We start from the raw sequence: 20,961 nt of genomic DNA, 5'->3' as shown, positions 1-20,961 counted from the left end.
AAGCAAATTTTGTCAAAAAAAGGCGACAAATTAAAAAAAAATTGGTCTCACCTAAGTCAATTGTCTTCATAAAGCGCGTGACTTCCTAAACACTTGAAACATGAAAAGGGGCCAAGGTTTATCGTCCATAGAGAATTTCATAAGTAGGCTCATATTGAACCCACTAATGAAAACATTTCCAAAATGCTTTCGTACAGTTTTGTCAGCTGACTTCAAATTAGTTCTGCCGGTTTTCTAAATAGCTTTTAATTTTTGGTACATCTTGGCTGTTGTTAATTATTAAATTGTGATTTGATTGTAGATGCTGAATCACCAGAGGTTGACAGATTTACGGTGCAGTTGAAGAAAGATGAGAACGGTCTAGGAATAACCATAGCAGGTACGCAAATACGCAATACTCATATCCTTTGCCTTATACTTATTGAATATTTCTTGACTGAAATTAGCTCAATATTAACCTGTGTTTAATTCTGTTTCAAACATTATAAGTAGGTACTGAAGTTAACTGTGGGCTTCAACTTTAGTGTCAAATCAAGGCAAAAACACGCATGTCGCTAGTTCGTACTTTATCCATTCTGTAAGTTTGTAAAGGCGATCTGAGTTGGCGTAGAGATTGTATGATTATGACCAAAGTAATTATTTCTTTGTTACATCCAGGTTACGTGTGTGAAAAAGAGGAGTTATCGGGTATCTTCGTGAAATCGGTTTCGGCCGGAAGCGCGGCGGCGTTGAGCGGTCGGGTGCGAGTCAACGATCGCATCGTGGCTGTAGATGGCGCGTCGCTGGCCGGGAAATCTAATCAACGAGCTGTGGATGCGCTCAAACAGAGCGGGAACCTGGTTACCCTTGAGTTGGAGAGGTGAGTGTTTCATTTCAGCCAGTAGCACGCCAATGACCGACAGTATACAGCGCTTCATTCGGCGGCAAGTTCAGACCCTCTAGCACAACTTGCCTTGTCGCACGCACGCGCTTGATGTATGGACTCGCGCGCGACTAGGCAAGTTGTGCTAAAGGGTCTTATAGGGCGCCGATCTCATGCTTAGCAGGAACCTCGTCAAATTCGAGCTGGACTAAGGTGGTGCACGTTTACAAGCGATATGGCTAGATAATATATTGAATATGGCAGTCGATCGTCGTCGCTTGCTGGAAAATAGGCTAGTTTCCTATACTTAAAATAAAATATTTTATGCAGTGCACGAAATAAAGCACCACATAATTAGAAGAAAAATATGGACAGTAGTTATGTTTAAACATAATTTTTATTTAATAAGTCAAAGAGAAAGATATAAAGTAAATGAATTGACCGGCGTGACGTCACTCCTCAGTATTTCATAGTAATTCCATATTAGCAAATCGTTTTGACAGTTCTTAAAAAGAAGCTGATTTGACTAGTAGGAAATTAGCCTATTGGACTAGTGCACTGTTGACGCTTTCAAGCAGAACTTTAGCTAGATGTAAAAGTTAATAAATAGCAATTGACACGATTGACACCAAGCGCGGATCCAGCTTGGTGCCCAGGGTGGGGGGGGGGGGTCACGTGGTAAAGGTCCAGGCCCCAGGGGGGGGGTCACGTGGTCTATTTGTATGGTCAACCTAGGCTCGGGGGGAGAAGGGGGGGCTTCTTCAATGGTGCGAGGCCTTATATAGTACCTAACTCTTGCAGTTATATCATTACCATTTTGTTGCAGATACCTCCGCGGTCCGAAATACGAGCAGCTGCAGCAAGCGATAGCGGCGGGCGAGAGCGCCGGCGCCGCCGCCGTCGCGCACAACCCGTTCCTGCACATGCACCGCCCGGAGCCGGCCCACCACGACATACAGATGACCACTTTGCACAAGTGAGAGAATAGTGTAGTTTTGATCGACAAGACACCTTGACGATGCGTTGATATGCCTCGCTCTGCGTTTTCTATCGCATGTAGTCGTATAACGAGGAGTGCTCCGAGGATTTTTTCCGATTAATCTCCGCCACTCTGTCATGGTTGGCAGTTAACTGTGAGTTTCTCCAGAAACTTCTTGTCTCGCACAATGAGGACGCACACTGACATTTTATCCCGCCAGGCGGTGCCTGTGCAAGTGCCTAGGTATGTCACTGTCATTCATAAGTGTGAGAGAAAAAAAAATCATCTTCTCTCACGGATGAATTTCTTTATCAGTGCAATGGACTAATAAGGTCGCGCCATCTGTCATAACTTTTGAGTGTGCCTCCTTTGAACCTGTATGTGCACTGTGGTATAAACTGTAGACCGGAGAATAGCTCAGATCAATCACATATCAACTCGTCATTCACAGTAATTTCTGTCGCTTCCTGAGTTGACGAAGCCCGGGTGTAGCAACCTATCCTGCTTTAATGTTACTGCCAACAAAACTGCCTTAGCATATCGACGAGCGGTTTTGTGGGAATCGCGTAGGAGCCCTGCGCATTCCGTGCTATTTTATTATACACATTTGTACCTATACCTATGCGATGCTAGTTTACCAATTTCAATTCGACTTTGCACAACTTGAGCCTATTTATGTAGCCAAGCTGTTTCTATTACTGATTCTTGTTTCTATTTTATGTATTTTTAGCCTAGAATCCAACGTTGAAGATCCCGTGCCGTCTCCGCCTCGCAGTCCGCCAGGAGCTCGCGTGCAGCCCGCGTTTGAGATGCCGCGCACCGCTGAACAGAAGGAGGCTATTAGGAGGAAGTGGCAGTCCATATTAGGTAAGTTTAACACAATTCTGGCCAAGAACTCACCCGTGCAGGGAAATGCGTACCTATATGCCTACTAGTGAATCAACTAAGATTTGTACCTATACTAGTAAAGTGAAATGTAAAATTTCTTACGAGATAATAAAAAAATCTTTAACCGCAACGGCCCGGCCACGACATTGGTCTAAGCTCGACAGCGGTGAGCGGCAGCCGTACGTGCGAATGAAAAGTCCCATCGCTGTGTCTCGCTCCAATGTGTGACCGCCGCTCATCGCTGTCGCGCTTAGACCAATGTCGTGGCCGGTCCGTAATATCTCTAATACACGCGCGTTCGGTTGTTTTTTTTTTTTAATATGAATAGGTAGACGTTGGTGTCAAAGAGAGTGAGCTACTCGCACTGCCTTCTGGAAGTGGGGACGGGTGCGCGAAACTTTGGTGCTTGCATCGCGGTTCTAATTTGGCCGTATCTTCGCCTCTCATTATAGTCATTATTGGTATTTCATGCTTAGTTGCTTTGGAGACAAATGGACTTAATATGTCTAACCCACGAGCGTTCGGTTGTGTGGTTCTGGTTATAGTCAAGTGTCAAGAGTCAACTCCTAGTACTGCCTTCTGGAAGTGGTGCCGTGTGAGTGAAACTTTGGCGCTCGCATCGCGCTTTTGGCTGTTCTGATTGCCGCATTAGAGACAAATGTTGCTACGCGCTAACAAGTATTAAAGGAATCATTCCTTTAAACGTGTATCATTTGTTTTGTCCTAGGCGAAGACGTGGAAATCGTTGTAGGCGTAGTGATGCGCGGCGGCGGCGGCCTCGGCATCTCGCTAGAAGGCACCGTGGACGTGGAGGGCGGCCGCGAGGTGCGCCCGCACCACTACGTGCGCTCCGTGCTGCCCGAGGGGCCCGTGGGCCGCGCCGGGGTACACAGGCCTGGCGACGAACTGCTAGGTTTGTATGAGGCAAATAATAATACCAAGGAAACGTGAAAATCGTTTTCTCACTCTTCGAGTTAATTTGATAAAGGCAATTTATTGGCAACGAGCATTAAACGAGCAACTGCCGTCAAAACATTACACATTAGTAGAGTAGCTTTGCCCAACGGTAATGTAGGAATCACGAGATGGCAAAGTAGTTGTGGAAGGTGGTTCACGTCTCGTACCATATTTGTTCACATGCGATGCGATTTTAACAATAGGCTAGTTTCCTATACTTAAAATAAAATATTTTATGCAGTGCACGAAATAAAGCACCACATAATTAAAAGAAAAACATGGGCAGTAGTTATGTTTAAACATAATTTCTATTTATCAAGTCAAAGAAAAAGATATAAAGTAAATGAATTGACCGTGACGTCACTCCTCAGTATTTCATAGTAATTCCCTATTAGCGAATCGTTTTGACAGTTCTTAAAAAGAAGCTGATTTGACTAGTAGGAAACTAGCCTATTGTAATCACGGTTATCGCTTACCATTAGCACATCCGTCTGCTCGTTTGCCTATTAAATAATAATAAAAAATGTACCACTGTAAGTCATATTAAAATGTCATTGTGAACAGGGTTATATATTATGCTCAGACAGCTGTTGTAATAATTCCTGTCATAAAAAGCTTATCTCCGACATGTACACAAAAATTGTTTCTACGCTATGCGAGGCAGCCGTACGTGGTAAAAATATTGTGCCGCGAAATAATAAGGTGCGGGGTGTACAAGGGTGGAACCAATATGTCAAAGAAGCGCATGCGCAGGCTAGACATACTTTTCAGTCCTGGATTGCGTACGGTCAGCCTAATAGTGGGCCTGTTTTCGAGGATATGAGAACTAAACGTAAAATATTCAAATCAAAATTAAAATGGTGTGTCAAACATAAGGAACAGCTTGAGTTGGATAAATTAGCATCCCATCATTCTCGAAAACAGTTTTCTAGATTTTGGAAAGGTACTAAGAAATTGAATAAAAATAATAGCGTACCTATTAGTGTTAATGGAGTTACAGAACCATCTGAAATTGCGAATGTCTTTAAGGATCACTTTAGGGTGACCTCGCCTCTAGGGTCGCAGCAGCGGTGGTGCGGGTGGGAGCACGCGTGGCGGGGCGAACGCCTTGTCTTCAGTTGCAAAGAAATCAAAGACGCAATTAAAAACATGAAGAGAGGGAAATCGCCTGGCCACGACGGGCTCAGTATTGAGCACCTGCAGCATGCGGGCCCGCACCTGCCGCGAGTGCTCACTTTATTGTTTAATCTGTGTTTAGGCCATTCTTACCTCCCACAGGACTTGATGCGGACGCTGGTTGTGCCGATAGTGAAGGACAGCACAGGGGACATAGCGGACAAGTGTAATTACAGGCCTATTTCACTGGCTACCGTTATATCGAAGGTGTTTGATAGTGTGCTGGACCGGCATCTCAGTAAACACACTAAGCTTCACGACGCACAGTTTGGCTTCCGTGAGGGTCTGTCTACTGAGAGTGCTATACTGGCTGTAAAGAACACAGTTAAGTACTACCTAGACCGTAAAACCCCAGTGTACGCTTGTTTCCTGGATCTGTCGAAGGCTTTCGACTTAGTGTCGTATGATGTCCTGTGGGAGAAGCTAGAGGATGCGGGTGTCCCTGCCGAGCTCATAGGCGTACTTTCCTACTGGTATCAACATCAGACAAATAATGTTAAATGGGCCAACTCGCTGTCTGACCAGTATGGACTTGAATGTGGGGTGAGGCAGGGAGGTTTGACATCTCCAAGGCTTTTTAACATTTACGTGAATCAGCTGATCGAGGAACTCAGCAGCACCTATGTTGGATGTCATGTGGATGGAGTTTGCTTCAACAATATAAGCTACGCAGACGACATGGTGCTGCTGGGACCCACGATTGGCAGTTTGCGTAAATTAATAACTATTTGCGAGACGTATGCTGAGAAGCATGGATTAAAGTATAATTCCAAAAAGAGTGAGCTCTTGGTATTTAAAGGAAAAAATAAACCTCCAGCAACTGTTCCACCACTAAATCTCAATGGTACTCCATTGCAAAAGGTCTCGCAATTTAGGTACCTTGGGCACATTCTCAATGAGGAGTTAAAAGATGATAGTGACATAGAAAGGGAAAGAAGGGCATTGACTGTAAGAGGAAACATGCTGGTTCGCAGATTCGCAGGTTGTACCCTTGAGGTCAAGGTCACGCTCTTTAAGGCATATTGCCAAACTTTCTACACCAGCAGTCTGTGGACCAATCATACTCAAAAAGCGTATAATACCCTTCGAATATTGTACAATAATCTGTTCCGGGCAATGGTGGGGCTTCCTCGATACTGCAGCGCGTCCGGTATGTTTGCCGACGCGCACACTGATGACTTTTATGCACTTATGCGCAATAAAGTCACGTCGCTCATCAGACGGGTCAGGGGAAGCCCCAACAGTCTCCTGCAGGTCGTGGCCGGCAGGCCAGACAGCGCCGTGCTCGGCAGGTTTAACGAGCTGCATGCTCCGGTGGTGCGTGTGGCTCGATAAACCGGTCGGCGAGGCTGAGTTACTTAGTTAAAGTTTTGTAATTAAATTTAGTCTAGTTTATAATACTAACACATTTAGTTTTAGTTATTTTTTAGTGTTTAAGTTCAAGTTTACATACTAACAAAGCTATGGACCAATGTTGTCTGAAAATAAACGCATTTTATTTTATTTTTATTTTATTTTATTTTATTTTTTATTTTATTTTTTATAACGTGTTTAAGTTGAATTTCAGAGGTGAACGGTCACCGGCTTCTGGGCATGAACCACCTGGAGGTGGTGTCCATCCTGAAGGAGCTGTCGAGCGAGGTGTGCATGGTGTGCGCGCGCCCGCGCCCCGCGCCCGCGCCCGCGCCGCCACTGGACCTGGCGCCGCCCGCTCCTACACTCGTCAAGGTACACCTTTTATTCCGTCTTTTCTGCACGAAATGTCTATGTAGACTAAGAGCGAAACAGATGCTAAGTCTTGGTGGATAGATGTCATCGGCTGCTTTGGCATGAACCACCTAGAAGTGCTGTGTAGCCAGAAGGAACTGTCGAGCGTAGTGTGCACGGTGTGCGCTCGCCCGCGGCTGCCCCGCCACTGGATCTGGCGCCGCCCGCTCCTACACTCGTCAAGGTACACCTTTTATTCCGTCTTTTCTGCATGAAATGTCTAGGTAGACTAAGAGCGAAACAGATGCTAAGTCTTGGTGGATAGATGTCATCGGCTGCTTTGGCATGAACCACCTAGAAGTGCTGTGTAGCCAGAAGGAACTGTCGAGCGAAGTGTGCACGGTGTGCGCTCGCCCGCGGCTGCCCCGCCACTGGATCTGGCACCGCCCGCTCCTACGCTCGTCAAGGTATACTTTTTATTCCGTCTTTTCTCAATAATTGCTGGCAGATGCTGACTCATAATCGCGAGATATCTACGAGTATTTAGACATTGTAGACCAAGAGCGAAACAGATGCTAAGTCTTGGTGGATAGATGTCACCTCCTGCTTTGATATGAACCACCTACAAGAGATGTCTAGCCTGAAATGTCGAGCGAAGTGGGCATGGTGTGCGTTCGGCCTCGGCCCGCAACCGCCCCGCCACTGGATATAGCGCCTCCCGCTCCTACACTCGTCAAGGTATAGCTCTTATTTCGTCTTTTCTGTATCGATAATGGTTCATGTGCTAAATCGCTGGCAGACGCTGACTCATAATCGCGAGACATCTATTGTAATGTAAAGAACAAGGGTGAAAGACATGCAAAGATTTGGTGGAGCGATATCACCGGCTGCTTTGGCATGAACCGCCTAGGAATGGTGTCTTTCCTAAAATAACTGCCGAGCGAAGTGTGCATGGTAAGGGCATTTATTTTTGTGATGAGCACAGATATTTGTTCCTGACTCATCGATGTTTTCTATGTATAATAGGTATTTATATATTGTATATACCGTTGTCTGAGTACCCACAACACAAGCCTTTTTGAGCTTTCCGTGGGCCTCAGTCAATCTGTGTAAGAATGTCCTATAATACGAGTAGTACATTGTGCAACAAGGGGAGGAAGTTGAATATTATTAACGAGAGTAAGTTAAATCGCGACGAATCGCGACGGCTTGCCGGAGCGATTTAAAGACTCGAGTTAGTAATATTCATACTCCCCGAGTTACACACAATGTTTTTCATCACATTTGAGAGAAAAATACAGAGGAAACAGTCATAAGGCAAAACCTTCAACCGGCGGCGCGACCAGTAGTGTATCTTGATCTACATCAGATTATTCATATTAAATCCTTTGTTTTTGATAACAAACACTTTTTGAACGAAAAAAAACACGAAAATACGGCATATAAATTAAATGCGACGTTCAAAAAGCATATAAATCATATAATTGAACTAAAATTGTACTTTATTTTGGTCTGTTGTACTCTCCGTTGCTAGGCAACGGTGGGTGCCTCGCGTACGCCCGCGGTCAAGCGCGAGTAGAGAGCATATTGTCAGATTGTAAATTATAACAATTTATCTGAGTTATATTTTACGAAATAAATGCAAAACACACTGAAAAAAATGTAAAACATAAATAAAATGCATTTTTCATACCGTGTAATATATTTTACAGCTTAATAGTAAAATTTTGGTTGTGCAATAAAAATCCTTGGCAGATTGAAACATCCTTTGCCTGAAGTATTGTACGGATTGTATTAATTTTTAAAACTAAATCCATTATTCCCTTGGGAATAAAATAGTACATTATGCTTCAGTACACGTAGACGCAATGATACCTTTAAACAGCAAATGTGATGAAAAATTTATTTATTTATTTATGGTGTGCGATCGAAAAAGTATTCCCTTTATGCTATTTGTTTTCTGTATACGGGAAGGTATTGGCCTAAATGGTGTATCAATGTAGATCAAGGACAAAACAGGTGCTAAAAATCGGTAGCTTATTTGCGCAAAAGTTTTTTTCAAAGTTTTACTCAGCGCAGTGAGTTAAAGATGTTTCTGATATTGCTGTTTCACTTGAGTCGTGTATCACGAAAAAGTGAAATTGCAGTAACTTTATTGTAATTGCTTATTAATTTCCAGGCTAAATCGGACGGGAGCCTAGCAGGCGCGGGTGCCGAGGAAGGCGGTTCGCTGTCGGGCGGCAAAGTGCGCTCGCGTAGTCTCGAGCCGCTCACCGGGCTCGCTATGTGGTCTTCCGAGCCGCAAATTATAGGTAACTAAAACTATTTCTACTGCTACAGATAATGGTCCAGTAAAATCTAGAAAAAAAAAATAGTTATTTGTTATACTAGGGGGCAAAGTTGTATTTTAACGCCGAGTGTGGAATTGAAAAACGAGCAAGTGAAAGGATTCTATAGTTGAACCACGAGCGAAGCGAGTGGTTCGAGAATGGAATCCTGAACTTGCGAGTTTTTTAACACACGAGAAGTAAAATACATTTGCACCCGAGAGTAACACAAAACTTTTCCCCTCACTATAGCGAGGAAACTACAACGCAAAAAATGTGCTTATTATTGCTTCCAGTAGTTCCACAGGTGGTAAATCATCTTTATTACTAGATTCACCTACTTTTATCAATTTTAGAGCAGTTAATTTGACTTTATTCAAGGTCTCTATCTATCTCTATCTTAAGTTGCCATTTTTATTTATTGTATTTATGTATGTATGTATGTATGTATGTATGTATTATGTGTATGTAAGGTATATTTATTTATGTATTCGGTATATATGTATGTGTGTTTGTGTTGGTTTTCTCTATATTTTTTGTTCTTGCACTGCCTGTTAACTTTTGTTTCTGTTCCGTTTTTCCAGCTACCCTAAGGTTGTCTGGAAGAGATCGCTTTTTAGCGATAAGACCGCCTGTTGTTACCTAGTTATACTCTCACTAAACATTCTGTATACATATAACATGTAAAATGGTGCAATAAAGAATATTTACTTACTTACTTACTTTATTCAAGGTCAAATTACTTTACCCACTAGTGGATAAAATGCGTTTTTAACCGCTGGTATTAAAGGACAAAACACGTGTTTCCGAGCTAGTGAGGGGAAAAATATTTTACATTATTTATTCAATAAAAGTGAAACAGTTTTTTTACATTACACTTTCCGCCAAACTATAGAACAGTTTGTTGGCAGAAAATCTTCTAGTCGTAGAGTTTTGGTAATTGTCGGTTATCCACTGCTGAATCTGACGAGAGACGGGAGACTAGCTCCGCTGTCGGTCGGTAAAGGTCCGCTGTCGGGCGGCGAAAATCTCGCGTAGTTTTGAAGCGCTCACAGCTCGCTATGAGACAGTCGGAGCCACAGAACATTGGTAACTGTCTGTTTTCTATTGCTAAATCAGACCGGAGCTTAGCTGACCCTATTTCAGCTGTCAAATTGTGGACGATATTTGTAGCATTACACAGAAGGATCTTTAAGCACATAGAAATTTTGCTGCATGGGAATATTGTCAAAGTAACGTTGACCAGTCTATCAACTATGGTTGGTAATCATTTACTCATTATTTAAAATGCTTCTTTTACAGAACTTCTGAAAGGCGAGCGCGGTCTCGGCTTCTCAATCCTGGACTACCAGGACCCACTGCGTCCCGCGCACACACTTGTGGTGATCCGCTCTCTTGTACCCGGCGGTGTGGCCCAACAAGATGGTCGGCTTATTCCCGGTGACCGGCTGTTGTTCGTGAACGATCAGGTACGGTACATGTCCTGTTCCGGAAGCGAGAGCGCAACTGTAATGTTTGACGTTGTCACGTCAAACTACCGTCCGTAAACCGAGTTTACAGACAACCAATTTTTTTTGCCAAGCTGTAAGTTTACTAACGTGTCATGTCATGTAGCTATCAATGAATCACGATTAGAGTGCAACATGTTATGTACAGTCAACCAATTGGAACCCTAGGCCACTCTACAACTATGTCAAAATGACAAGCGGTAAGAAATTTCTTACAATCTGATTTATACCGTCACTATGACATAGTTCTACAGTGGCCTAGGGTTCCAATTGGTTGACTACCATATTATTGTAACCTATCTCATTTTGGTGTTAGAACCTGGAGGACGCGAGCCTGGAGGTGGCGGTGGCGGCGCTGAAGGGCGCGCCGCGCGGCGTGGTGCGCATCGGCGTGGCCAAGCCGCTGCCGCTTGTCGACGCGCCGCCGCCGTTACCCGCCTCCGCGCCGCCCAAGCACGACTAGGCCAGTACCTACCGCTCACTATACAACCTATATCCATTGCCCTGTACAACCTAGTTAGGCTTGTGCCGTTTCGTCTGTTGATCGGAGCGCTCCTATCTCGTTCAATCGCCCTCACGAACTAGTTCGCTCTTTTAGGTATTTTTCATCACACCCGCACTTTAAATGTGCTATTGCACGCAGGCGGAACGTGAGTTATAGAAAAATCGCAGTGTTGCCAGATTATAATTCTGTAAATCTGTATGAATATTACTAACTCGAGTCTGCGCCGCCGAAAATATCCGTAGAATTCTCCCGTTGCAGATTGCAATTTAAAAAATCCGTAGTTCTACAGACTTTTCTTTTAAGTTTTTATGGCCGATTCCGTCTCTAGAAAAAGCGGAAAATTTAAAAAAAAATAGGATAATTAAAAGACAAGACAAGAACAGAATCAAGACAAGAATACAAGATAAGAATCGTGGATTGAGATAAACGGAGAACACATCGCATATGTCCATGAATACCTTTACTTAGGCCAAATAGTCTCTTTCCAGGCGCGACAAGACAAAGAAGTTCAAAGACGCACTGAAAACGCCTGGAAGAGCTATTGGTCAATGAAACACCTAATGAAAGGAGACCTACCTCTGTCACTCAAACGTAGGCTCATGGACATGTGCGTACTTCCAGTTCTCACCTACGGTGCTCAAACCTGGTCTTTGACGAAAGCTCAGAAGTCCAAACTCGGGGTTTGCCAGAGAGCTATGGAGCGCAGCATATTAGGTGTAAAATTAAGGGATCGGATCCGGAACACCACGCTGCGCTCTAAGACTCAAATAATAGACGTAGCTCGGAAAGCGGCTAAGTTGAAGTGGGACTGGGCTGGCCATGTCTGCCGAATGCCGGACGACTTGTGGGCCAAGATAACCACGGAGTGGGAGCCCCAAGAGTCAAACCGGGGATCCAACTAGAATACAATGTCATGAACATCATGTCATATTTAAAATTATATTTAGAACATTGCATTCCTTATTCAAACATACACTGTAGATGGCGCTGCTGGATATTAAAAAACAACACCCCCACTATATCTAAGCATAGCCATCAGCATCATCAGCATTAAGCGAAACAGGTTTAAAACCAACTAAACATACCTACTACTACTACTTAGGCACAAGTCCTAACTTCTCAAGGAATCTAAAGTGCTTGACAAACCCTAGACCCTTAGTCAGCAAATCGGCTGGCATCTCAGCTGTCGATAAGTATTTTGTTTCTACTAAACCTTTAGCAACTATATCTCTACTAAAGTGATAACGAATGTCAATGTGTTTCGACCTATTGTGAAACACTGGGTTGGCCAATAACTTCAGAGCACCTTGATTATCATTGTATATTCTAATCAATGAAATTTTATTTGTAATTTCATGGTATAATGACCGTAAGTACATAGCTTCTTTAATACATTCAGAAATACTAATGAATTCCGATTCACAACTGCTCAAGGACACGCTAGTCTGTTTCTTACTACACCATGAGATTACACTTCCCGATAAAGTGAAACAATATCCTGAATAGGACCTCCTATCAAGAACATTACTGCCCCAGTCTGCATCAACAAACCCGGTAAGCTTTGAATCAGAATCACTACTATACCTGAGGCAATAGTGTTTTGTTTTCTTAAGATAACGCAAAACACGTTTAGCATGAGCCCAATGTTCTTTACCATGGCATTTATTAAACTGGCTCAGATAACCTACACTAAAAGAAATGTCGGGTCGCGTCAAAACTGCTAAGTACATGAGACTACCAATGAGTTGTTGGTAAGGTAATTCAGTATCACAGCACTCACCCTTATCTAAGTTCAACCTTTCCTCCATAGGAGTCTGAACAGTCTTACAGTCTGTCATATTGAACTTATGCAACAACTTGTCGACATAATCTTCTTGATCTAAAGTTATAACATTGTTTTCTTTATCAACACTAACATTCATGCCTAAACACTGTTTCACTTGACCAAGATCTTTTAATTTAAATTGTGAAGACAGTACCTGTTTCAAGCATTTTGTTTCTTCAGCGTTGTTTGAAAAAACAAAGAAATCATCGACATATAGAGCTACTACAGTCAAACCGTTATCGTTTTTCACATATAAACAAGGTTCTAATTTAGACCTAGTATAACCATGCTCGGTTAAACAATCATCTACCCTCCTGTACCACGCTCTTGAGGATTGTTTGAGCCCATATATGGCTCGCTTCAACTTAAGTACCTGCCCTTTACCTACAGGCGAAGGAAAACCTTCTGGTTTCTCCATATAAATATCCTCCTCAAGGTAGCCGTTCAGGAAAGCAGTGGTCACATCTAAATGACAAATATCTAAGTTCAACTGCACAGAGAGAGCAAATAAAAGTCTTAAAGTTGTATGCCTTACCACTGGCGCGAATGTTTCCTCATAGTCCACTCCATACTTCTGAGTATAGCCCTTGGCTACTAACCTGGCTCTGAACCGCACATTGCCCTCACTATCATACTTCTTTTTAAGCACCCACTTGCACTTTACCACACTAGAGTCTTTTGGAATACTGACAAGCTCCCAGGCCTGGTTTTCTTCAAAGCTATTCAACTCTTCTGCCATAGCTTGTCTCCATTGCTCTTTCTCTGGTCCGCGTAAAGCCTCAGATAGTGACAGACCACTGGCATCGTCCCTCGGGCTAGCATCTGAACAAAGATTTGAAATTCCATACCTTTCAGGAGCTTTTCTTTGTTCTGCTGTTCTCAGGACTGGCCCGGTTCTCTCAGGAGCAGGAACATTATCCGGAACTGAAACACTTTCCGCTGTGGTATCTGGATCCTCATACTCACTAGGATTGATCGAATCATATGATGTATCAGTTAAAGTTCTGGAATTATCTGGACTCTCATCCCCCACTGAACTTTGACATCCTACCTCAGCTTTCTGTATCTGTGGTTGAACTTCAATTTGACAATATGTCACTTTATTTTCAATAATTTTAACATCCCTTGCTGTAAAAAAGGTTCTCTTTTCTGGATCAAATAGTCTATATCCTTTGACCCCTTCTGGGTAACCCATTAGGATAGCTTCTTTAGACTTCTTCTGCCACTTCAACCTTTTCTCTTTGGGAATGTGGACCATGACAGTACTGCCGAAAATCCTTAGATGGCTCAGGTCTGGCTGTGTCCCTGTCCACATTTCAAAAGGAGTTTTGTTGTTCAAACCTGAAGCTATTGTCTGGTTCCTTAAGTAAACTGCACAATTACACGCTTCTGCCCAGAACTCTGTGGGTAGCTCAGCATCAAATAATAAGCATCTAGCTTTCTCACAGACCACGCGATTCTGCCGTTCACATAATCCATCTTGTTCGGGTGTATAAGGATTTGTCCTTTGATGCAGTATCCCATTTAGCTTCAGGAACTCGTTGAACTTCTTACTTGCAATTACTGATGTCTATCTTGCCGCCAATACTGTAGCCTTGCACTGCATCCTTCATTTTCGCCATGTAGGAGCCATTAACATGTGCGAGACGTCGGTGCCAAGTCTCGGCAGACACTGCCATAGCAACGTTGGTCGTATCTTCTGGCATATTCAATTTGTAAACGCCATTTGTCAGAGCGGCCGTAGCAACATGCTGTCCACTTCTATTGTAAATCTTACAATCCTTTTTAGTGAAGTCCACTCTGTTCCCTTTCTTTATCAGTTGGCTGACCGATAAAAGGTTTGTAGTTAAACTCGGTACACATAGAACATCTTCAACTGTTATGTCGAATTCACTATCTGGAGTCACAGTCGCAATCTGTACGTTTCCGGTACACAACACAGGCAAACATGCCTTATTTGCAACTATAATTTCACTAGTTGCCGGCTCGTACGATGCATTCATAACCCAACATTCGTTTGGTGTTAAATGGGTACTAGCGCCACTATCAATATAGTACTCGTCTTTCTTAAAATCGGCACTTAAAAACACAGCACTGAATGCATGAGACTGTTTCCGTATACCAGTTTTATTTTTAACTGAATTCTTTTCGTAATTCGGGCATTGATTTCTATAATGACCCGATTCTTTGCATCTGAAACAATTGACTTTGACATTTCTGACTTTTGTTGTCATTTCGCCGCCATCCTGTTTACCACAGACAAATTTCGTTTTGTTTTTCTTGTTATGTTGGTAACTTGACGTACTCGCGAATGCATTCTCAGTCTCGTTCCCATTCCCTGTCAAATTTGAATTTTTCTCTTCCATGTCTAAAAGCTTTGTTTTGATGGCGTCTGTCGTGATGGAAATGCCGGAATGCTCTATTGCCATAATCATCGGGGAATATTTCTCAGGCAAACCTGCTAATAATAGCGAGCCGATCCACTCATCACTAATGGCAAAACCTGTGCCACTTAATTTCTGACCATTTTCTACCATTTTTGTTACGTATTCTGTCATCGAATTTGAATTTTCGAGCCTTATGGAAATTAAATTTCGTAACAACGTAATTCTTCTGGCGAAACCAGAGTCGTCAAATAAGCTTTTGAGTTTTGTCCACAATTCAAACGTAGTTTTGACACCTTTTACATGGACATACAAGGAAGGGTCGATAGTCAAAATCAATTTCGCACGGGCTTTTTCGTCATCTGCAACTTCTGTACCCGTAGCTTCTGGCTTACGCGTAACAAACTTCTGCGTGCCTTCTAGGATAAGAAAATTCTCTGCTGCGAAAACCCACTCACAATAATTTTCTCGGCCACGTAACTTGGGCACATTCGCCACATAGTTTGGTGACGACATCTCCGGAGATTAGTCACAGATCACTTCACAATATAAATAAATAACACAATACACTGTAAACTGCAATCTAATACTTGACTAAACCCCCCGTATTGATCAATAAAATATACCCATAACCTATTGTTAATCAAATACGTGTAAATGCTCCGAAGATGATTTATTGAGTGACAACTAGAATACAATGTCATGAACATCATGTCATATTTAAAATTATATTTAGAACATTGCATTCCTTATTCAAACATACACTGTAGATGGCGCTGCTGGATATTAAAAAACAACAGGATCCGGCAGACCACACCGGCGATGGCGGGATAACCTGGACTCATTTTTGATTGGCTGGAGAGAAATAGCACTAGACAGAGAAGATTGGAAAAAGAGGGGGGAGGCCTTTGCCCAGCAGTGGGACACAGTAGGCTCTGAATAATAATTAAAAGACACGAAGAATTAAAATTTCGCGCCTTTTTACTGTGACACACCTCTGACAGACTATATTGAAGCATAAAATAATGAGTAATGAAAAGTAGAAGTGTATGTAGCACTTCTACTTTTTCGCCATATTATTACAGTGCGTACCTGGTACGCTTCAATTCCGTTCCCTTTTACTACATTAGTGTAGCCTTAGAAAGTTAGATCTTGTACAGCGTGAGCGGCGTGTAACGAAATGCAAAAGTATAAATAGTCGCTATAGTCTGAATTGAGTCCGAAGCACATCCGAAGCGTGACAGACGGGAATCACGTTTCGTTATTAGCAATAACTCACAATATCTTTATTGCTTACATGTATAATTTAGTAAAAAATTGTGTTTATTGGAATTCCGTAGAAATTTCAAAAAAATCCGTAGGTCTGTGTTGAAGCCCCGAAATCCGTAGATCTACAGACTTTTCCGTAGATCTGGCTACGCTGGGATAGTGTCAAAATGATACGAATAGCCCACAGATAATAACAACCGGGCCGAAAGGTTGTAAGTAACCGAAGCCTAATATGAAAACTTGACGTTTTTGTGTTGCTCTGCTAAGTAGCTCTCCCGGTCGGCACAGACACACACCCGTTCTCGTTCCGAACCGCTCGCGCTCGCCAATCCTATACTGAACTAAATGAGCACAGAGCATGGGAAGATTCAGTTCATTTCGGTCATTGATGGGATTTTATTCCTAACAGTTCATAGTTCGTGAAGAACACAAGCCTAAACCTAGTAGATGTGAGCCTAGAGCGAGAGTAAACATTAAAAAACGCGCCGCCTCGATACGACTGAACGGCTCACTCTATACCAATTTGACTGTACGGTCAGCCAAGAAAGTGGTTTACCACTATTCAACTCTATTTGAAACACATAAGGTCAAAAAGTGGTAAACCACTTTTTTGTCTGATTGTACAACTTTACTGTAAGGTCTGAGTGCACGCTCCTATTGGGCGTGCAGCGGGAAGGAGCGTGCGGCGTGCATGTCAAACTATTGAAGCTCATACAAGTGCCCTGAGTACGCTGCATAGACGCGGGCGAGCCCGTCCCGTCGACCGAGCGTCCACTCAAACCTTACGGCCCAGCCACGACATTGGTCTAAGCGCGACAGCGGCGAGCGGAAGCCATACGTGCGAATCAAAAGTCCCATCGTTGTGTCTCGCTTCAATATATGGCCGCCGCTCACCGCTGTCGCGCTTAGACCAATGTCGTGGCTGAGCCGTTACACCTAAGCTACATCCGTAAGCTTAGCAAACGAGGCCAAACACTAACGCCTGTCGCTTAAGTTTCGTAACTGGTTCTCCCTATCTGTCTTCTGTAGTGGCGCGACAGAGCCAGACTGCATTCCGATCGCCACGTACCGTCAACGATTGTCACTTCGGATAGGCCGGCTGGAGAGGCCTTTAGGTGTTTGCTAACAACCGACAACGGTATCGGTTTTTTTACAAATGTTCGGCAAACAGACTTATTTACCAAGCGTTGGGATGCCGCGTTTGTGTTTGATGGTATTTAGAATTTATGTTTAGTATTTGCCGCAAACACCAAGCGTCACTGCCGCTGAAGACACGACAGATGACCAAACAGCTAGTACCCTATATCGCTCAATTTCTATACCAAACGTGAACCAGCACTGGATTATAATAATTCCAGTAAACATTCCAATCTTTTGTTTCCAGCTTTATCATTCCACTGGAATCCAGTGCTGGATTAATCTTTAAGTATTTAGTCTGCTTGAGGTCAAAGTAGCAACAGACTTTAATTAATAATGTTGGTATATTTAATATTATTTTGTGTAAACCATGACTTTTATCAAATCAAATATCTTGTTTGTTGTAAAATGAAAAAAAAGACTATTAAAATTATACTCCTTCCGTTAGTAACCGGTGTAAATATGTAATCAAATTTAAACGAATTTAAAATGCTATGGAATTGAGGAAGGCCTCTCATGACGTCATATTTCGTTTTTAAATTTCAACTTAATTAAATAATCAATGCATTGACTTATAAAAGGAATTTATAATATTGTTGTTAGTGGAATTGACGCATTAAGTAGATAAATAATTATTAAGTAATGGAATATTTACACATTCCAATATCATTATTAACTTTTTCTTGTGACCTGTTAATAAATAGACTTGCGAGTACTTAATTAATTAGATGATGTATTATAAAGTAATTTTTAGTCAATTACGGGCATTTTCGCGAAAGAAGATTCAAAAGATTTTTTTTTTAATAGGTAAATTAACGTTTTTCGTACTCAGAATTTCGATTTTCATCCTACTAGGCGGAAAAAGCGTCCTAAATTTATTTTTTCCTTCGTTACCATTTTTCAAACACTTTGTACAGCGGTTACAAAGTGGAAAGTATTCAAAATAGTAGGCTCGTGATTCTGAGTAGGAAAAACATAAAATTTACCTTACCGAAAATGCCCTTACCTTAGTTAAATACCTAGCCCTCCTTTGTGTTACATAGTTGATAATTATACTTATCCAAGTATTCCATTTATGTTTTTGTAAGCAGTATTATAATTATCTAATAATATTTTAAATCATATTAAATTGTATATCTGTTTTTGACTTATATTTCTAGACTGTATTCAAATAGTTATCATTATTATATTAAATTTTAAGCAAAGTTATCATGTGTTTTTAATAAAACAACAGTTTTCAAAATAGTATATATTTATACTTATAAAAATATAATTTGATTTCGATTTAACAATAAATTTTTAACATCACAATGATTCCAGTCATACCACGTGTCCCTATTTGAGCAAACATTTAATATAATTTATCGTCGACAATCATTTGACGTCCTTATCCTAGCCTCCTAAAGCCCAGATAAACAATAAAAAACCTAACATTTATTAGAAACTTAAAACTATAGTGTAGGAAACAAAGTTGAATTTACTTCGTTTGAAAATCTAACGAACCAAACAAATGCAACTCTGTTTCAATTGAATTTTTTTTAACATTATTGCACAAGTTTTAAAGATAGGCCAATCAGCCTTAGGAGGTCATGTAAGATTAATCTGCGACAAGATTTGAGGACTTGAAAAGCACTTCGAAGCAAGCCCTTCCGCGTACTTCTAAAATCTCCAAAGCTTCAACGCAAATTATAGTAAATAATCATACACCTATTCCTTGACTGTACTCTTATATTATGTCTTGAATCTATTTTATCTGTTAAGTAGCTGTCCCGCAACTGTTATCTCGCTAGTTCCCTATATCTCAGATAAGAATAGCACCACTCTTAAGTCCTGTTATTGTCTAATAATAAATATAATTGTTAACTAGTAATCCCCTGTAAGATACTCGTGTTCAAGTAGCCTTGCTATCAATTATCAGTCCTTGTAGAAGTCTTCGATGATGTCGTAATATTTCTCGTATACCACGTTACGCTTGATTTTTAGTGTTGGTCCTGTGAAAGAAGGTATTTTTGTAAATAATGGTTTTGATGGATGCTTTACTAGGTCTATCCTCTTGTCCCATATAAATATTTCCTTTTTAGGGTTCCGTAGTCAACTAGGAACCCTTATAGTTTCGCCATGTCTGTCTGTCCGTCCGTCCGTCCGCGGATAATCTCAGTAACCGTTAGCACTAGAAAGCTGAAATTTGGTACCAATATGTATATCAATCACGCCAATAAAGTGCAAAAATAAAAAATGGAAAAAAATGTTTTATTAGGGTACCCCCCCTACATGTAAAGTGGGGGCTGATATTTTTTTTATTCCAACCTCAACATGTGATATATTGTTGGATAGGTATTTAAAAATTAATTAGGGTTTACTAAGATCGTTTTTTGATAATATTAATATTTTCGGAAATAATCTCTCCTAAAGAAAAAAAAAGTGTGCCCCCCCTCTAACTTTTGAACCATATGTTTAAAATATATGAAAAAAATCACAAAAGTAGAACTTTATGAAGACTTTCTAGGAAAATTATTTTGAACTTGATAAGTTCAGCAGTTTTTGAGAAAAATACGGAATACTACGGAACCCTACACTGAGCGTGGCCCGACACGCTCTTGGCCGGTTTTTAATTATTGTTGTAAGGGCTAAATTGGCTAAAATACTTCTTTAAAGCATGATATCACGGACAATACAGTTTACACTTGCATTGTCGGACATAGTGAATATGGATAATTATTGGATTCGTAGGTATACAACACCTACTTACAACCTCTCGAATCAAAATTAGTGTCGCATTTAGACATGACATGTAACGTAAGTTCTTGCTTGTCTATTTAAACCTTAACCACAGTAATAGTATAATAAAGAGTACTATCGTACAGTATGGCCACTCTCGCACCCCGCTGAAAGCGCCGCCCACCCCTCTCGGCTACCTCGCAGTTACCGCCTGTCAAAAACGCGAACAGTCGACCTGCCATATTTCACTCATACAAGCATGGTACGCGTTCACCTACACGAGCTTAAACTGTGTGCTAGGAACGCGCTAGATTCATATATTTGATCGCCAGCGTCCGAGGTGTGTCTTAACACCTTCGCTGCGGCAATGAGCCATACTCTGTACATGGCCTTTCGACCCGGTACCGCAGCACATTTTCAACGAGAGGATAGTAAAAGTCCTTACCCAACTCTCCTGTGTTAACGGAAAAGTCCGCCGGCAAAATGGAGAACTTCTGGATTTTTTGTGCGTTTGAAATCGCCTGTTTGTTTGCTCGCACTATGCCGGCTTCAATTGCTTTGGACACCTGTAACAAATATAACCATAAGTTACTTACTTGCAATCAGAGACTGTTAAACCTTGTATTTTCAACAGATCGTGATATTGCCAAAGTAAAATTAAGCTTATGAAAGATATGAAAATACCAAACTGCCGTCTAATGCTGTTTAAGCGGTACCAA

The 20,961-nt window shown here is 41.7% G+C and overlaps 2 protein-coding genes across 3 annotated transcripts in view; one reads left to right on the top strand and one right to left on the bottom strand.

Moving 5' to 3' along the window:
- LOC125225575 (patj homolog) overlaps positions 1–18,733 on the top strand; it is a 33,726-nt gene extending 14,993 nt beyond the window's left edge. Inside the window, exons 8-17 of one of the 2 annotated variants that reach the window (XM_048129341.1) lie at positions 302–379; positions 658–859; positions 1,689–1,838; positions 2,572–2,708; positions 3,457–3,642; positions 6,430–6,590; positions 8,749–8,881; positions 10,199–10,365; positions 10,721–10,867; positions 17,417–18,733. In XM_048129341.1, the coding sequence (XP_047985298.1) occupies positions 302–379; positions 658–859; positions 1,689–1,838; positions 2,572–2,708; positions 3,457–3,642; positions 6,430–6,590; positions 8,749–8,881; positions 10,199–10,365; positions 10,721–10,867 (1,361 nt within the window). In that variant the 3' untranslated portion in view covers positions 17,417–18,733. Of the gene's footprint in view, positions 1–301; positions 380–657; positions 860–1,688; positions 1,839–2,571; positions 2,709–3,456; positions 3,643–6,429; positions 6,591–8,748; positions 8,882–10,198; positions 10,366–10,720; positions 11,008–17,416 lie in introns of those variants that run through there. The other variant, XM_048129340.1, reaches the window with a different exon arrangement.
- A 25-nt stretch (positions 18,734–18,758) lies between these two features.
- Positions 18,759–20,961, bottom strand: part of LOC125225578 (very long-chain-fatty-acid--CoA ligase bubblegum-like) — a 34,443-nt gene continuing 32,240 nt past the window's right edge. Inside the window, 2 exon segments of the mRNA XM_048129345.1 lie at positions 18,759–19,515; positions 20,688–20,808. Coding sequence (XP_047985302.1) covers positions 19,439–19,515; positions 20,688–20,808 — 198 coding nt within the window. The 3' untranslated portion in view covers positions 18,759–19,438.

The sequence above is a fragment of the Leguminivora glycinivorella genome, chromosome 4, assembly GCF_023078275.1.
Source record: "Leguminivora glycinivorella isolate SPB_JAAS2020 chromosome 4, LegGlyc_1.1, whole genome shotgun sequence".
NCBI lineage: Eukaryota > Metazoa > Arthropoda > Insecta > Lepidoptera > Tortricidae > Leguminivora > Leguminivora glycinivorella.
This window is presented reverse-complemented; position numbering and strand designations above follow the sequence as displayed.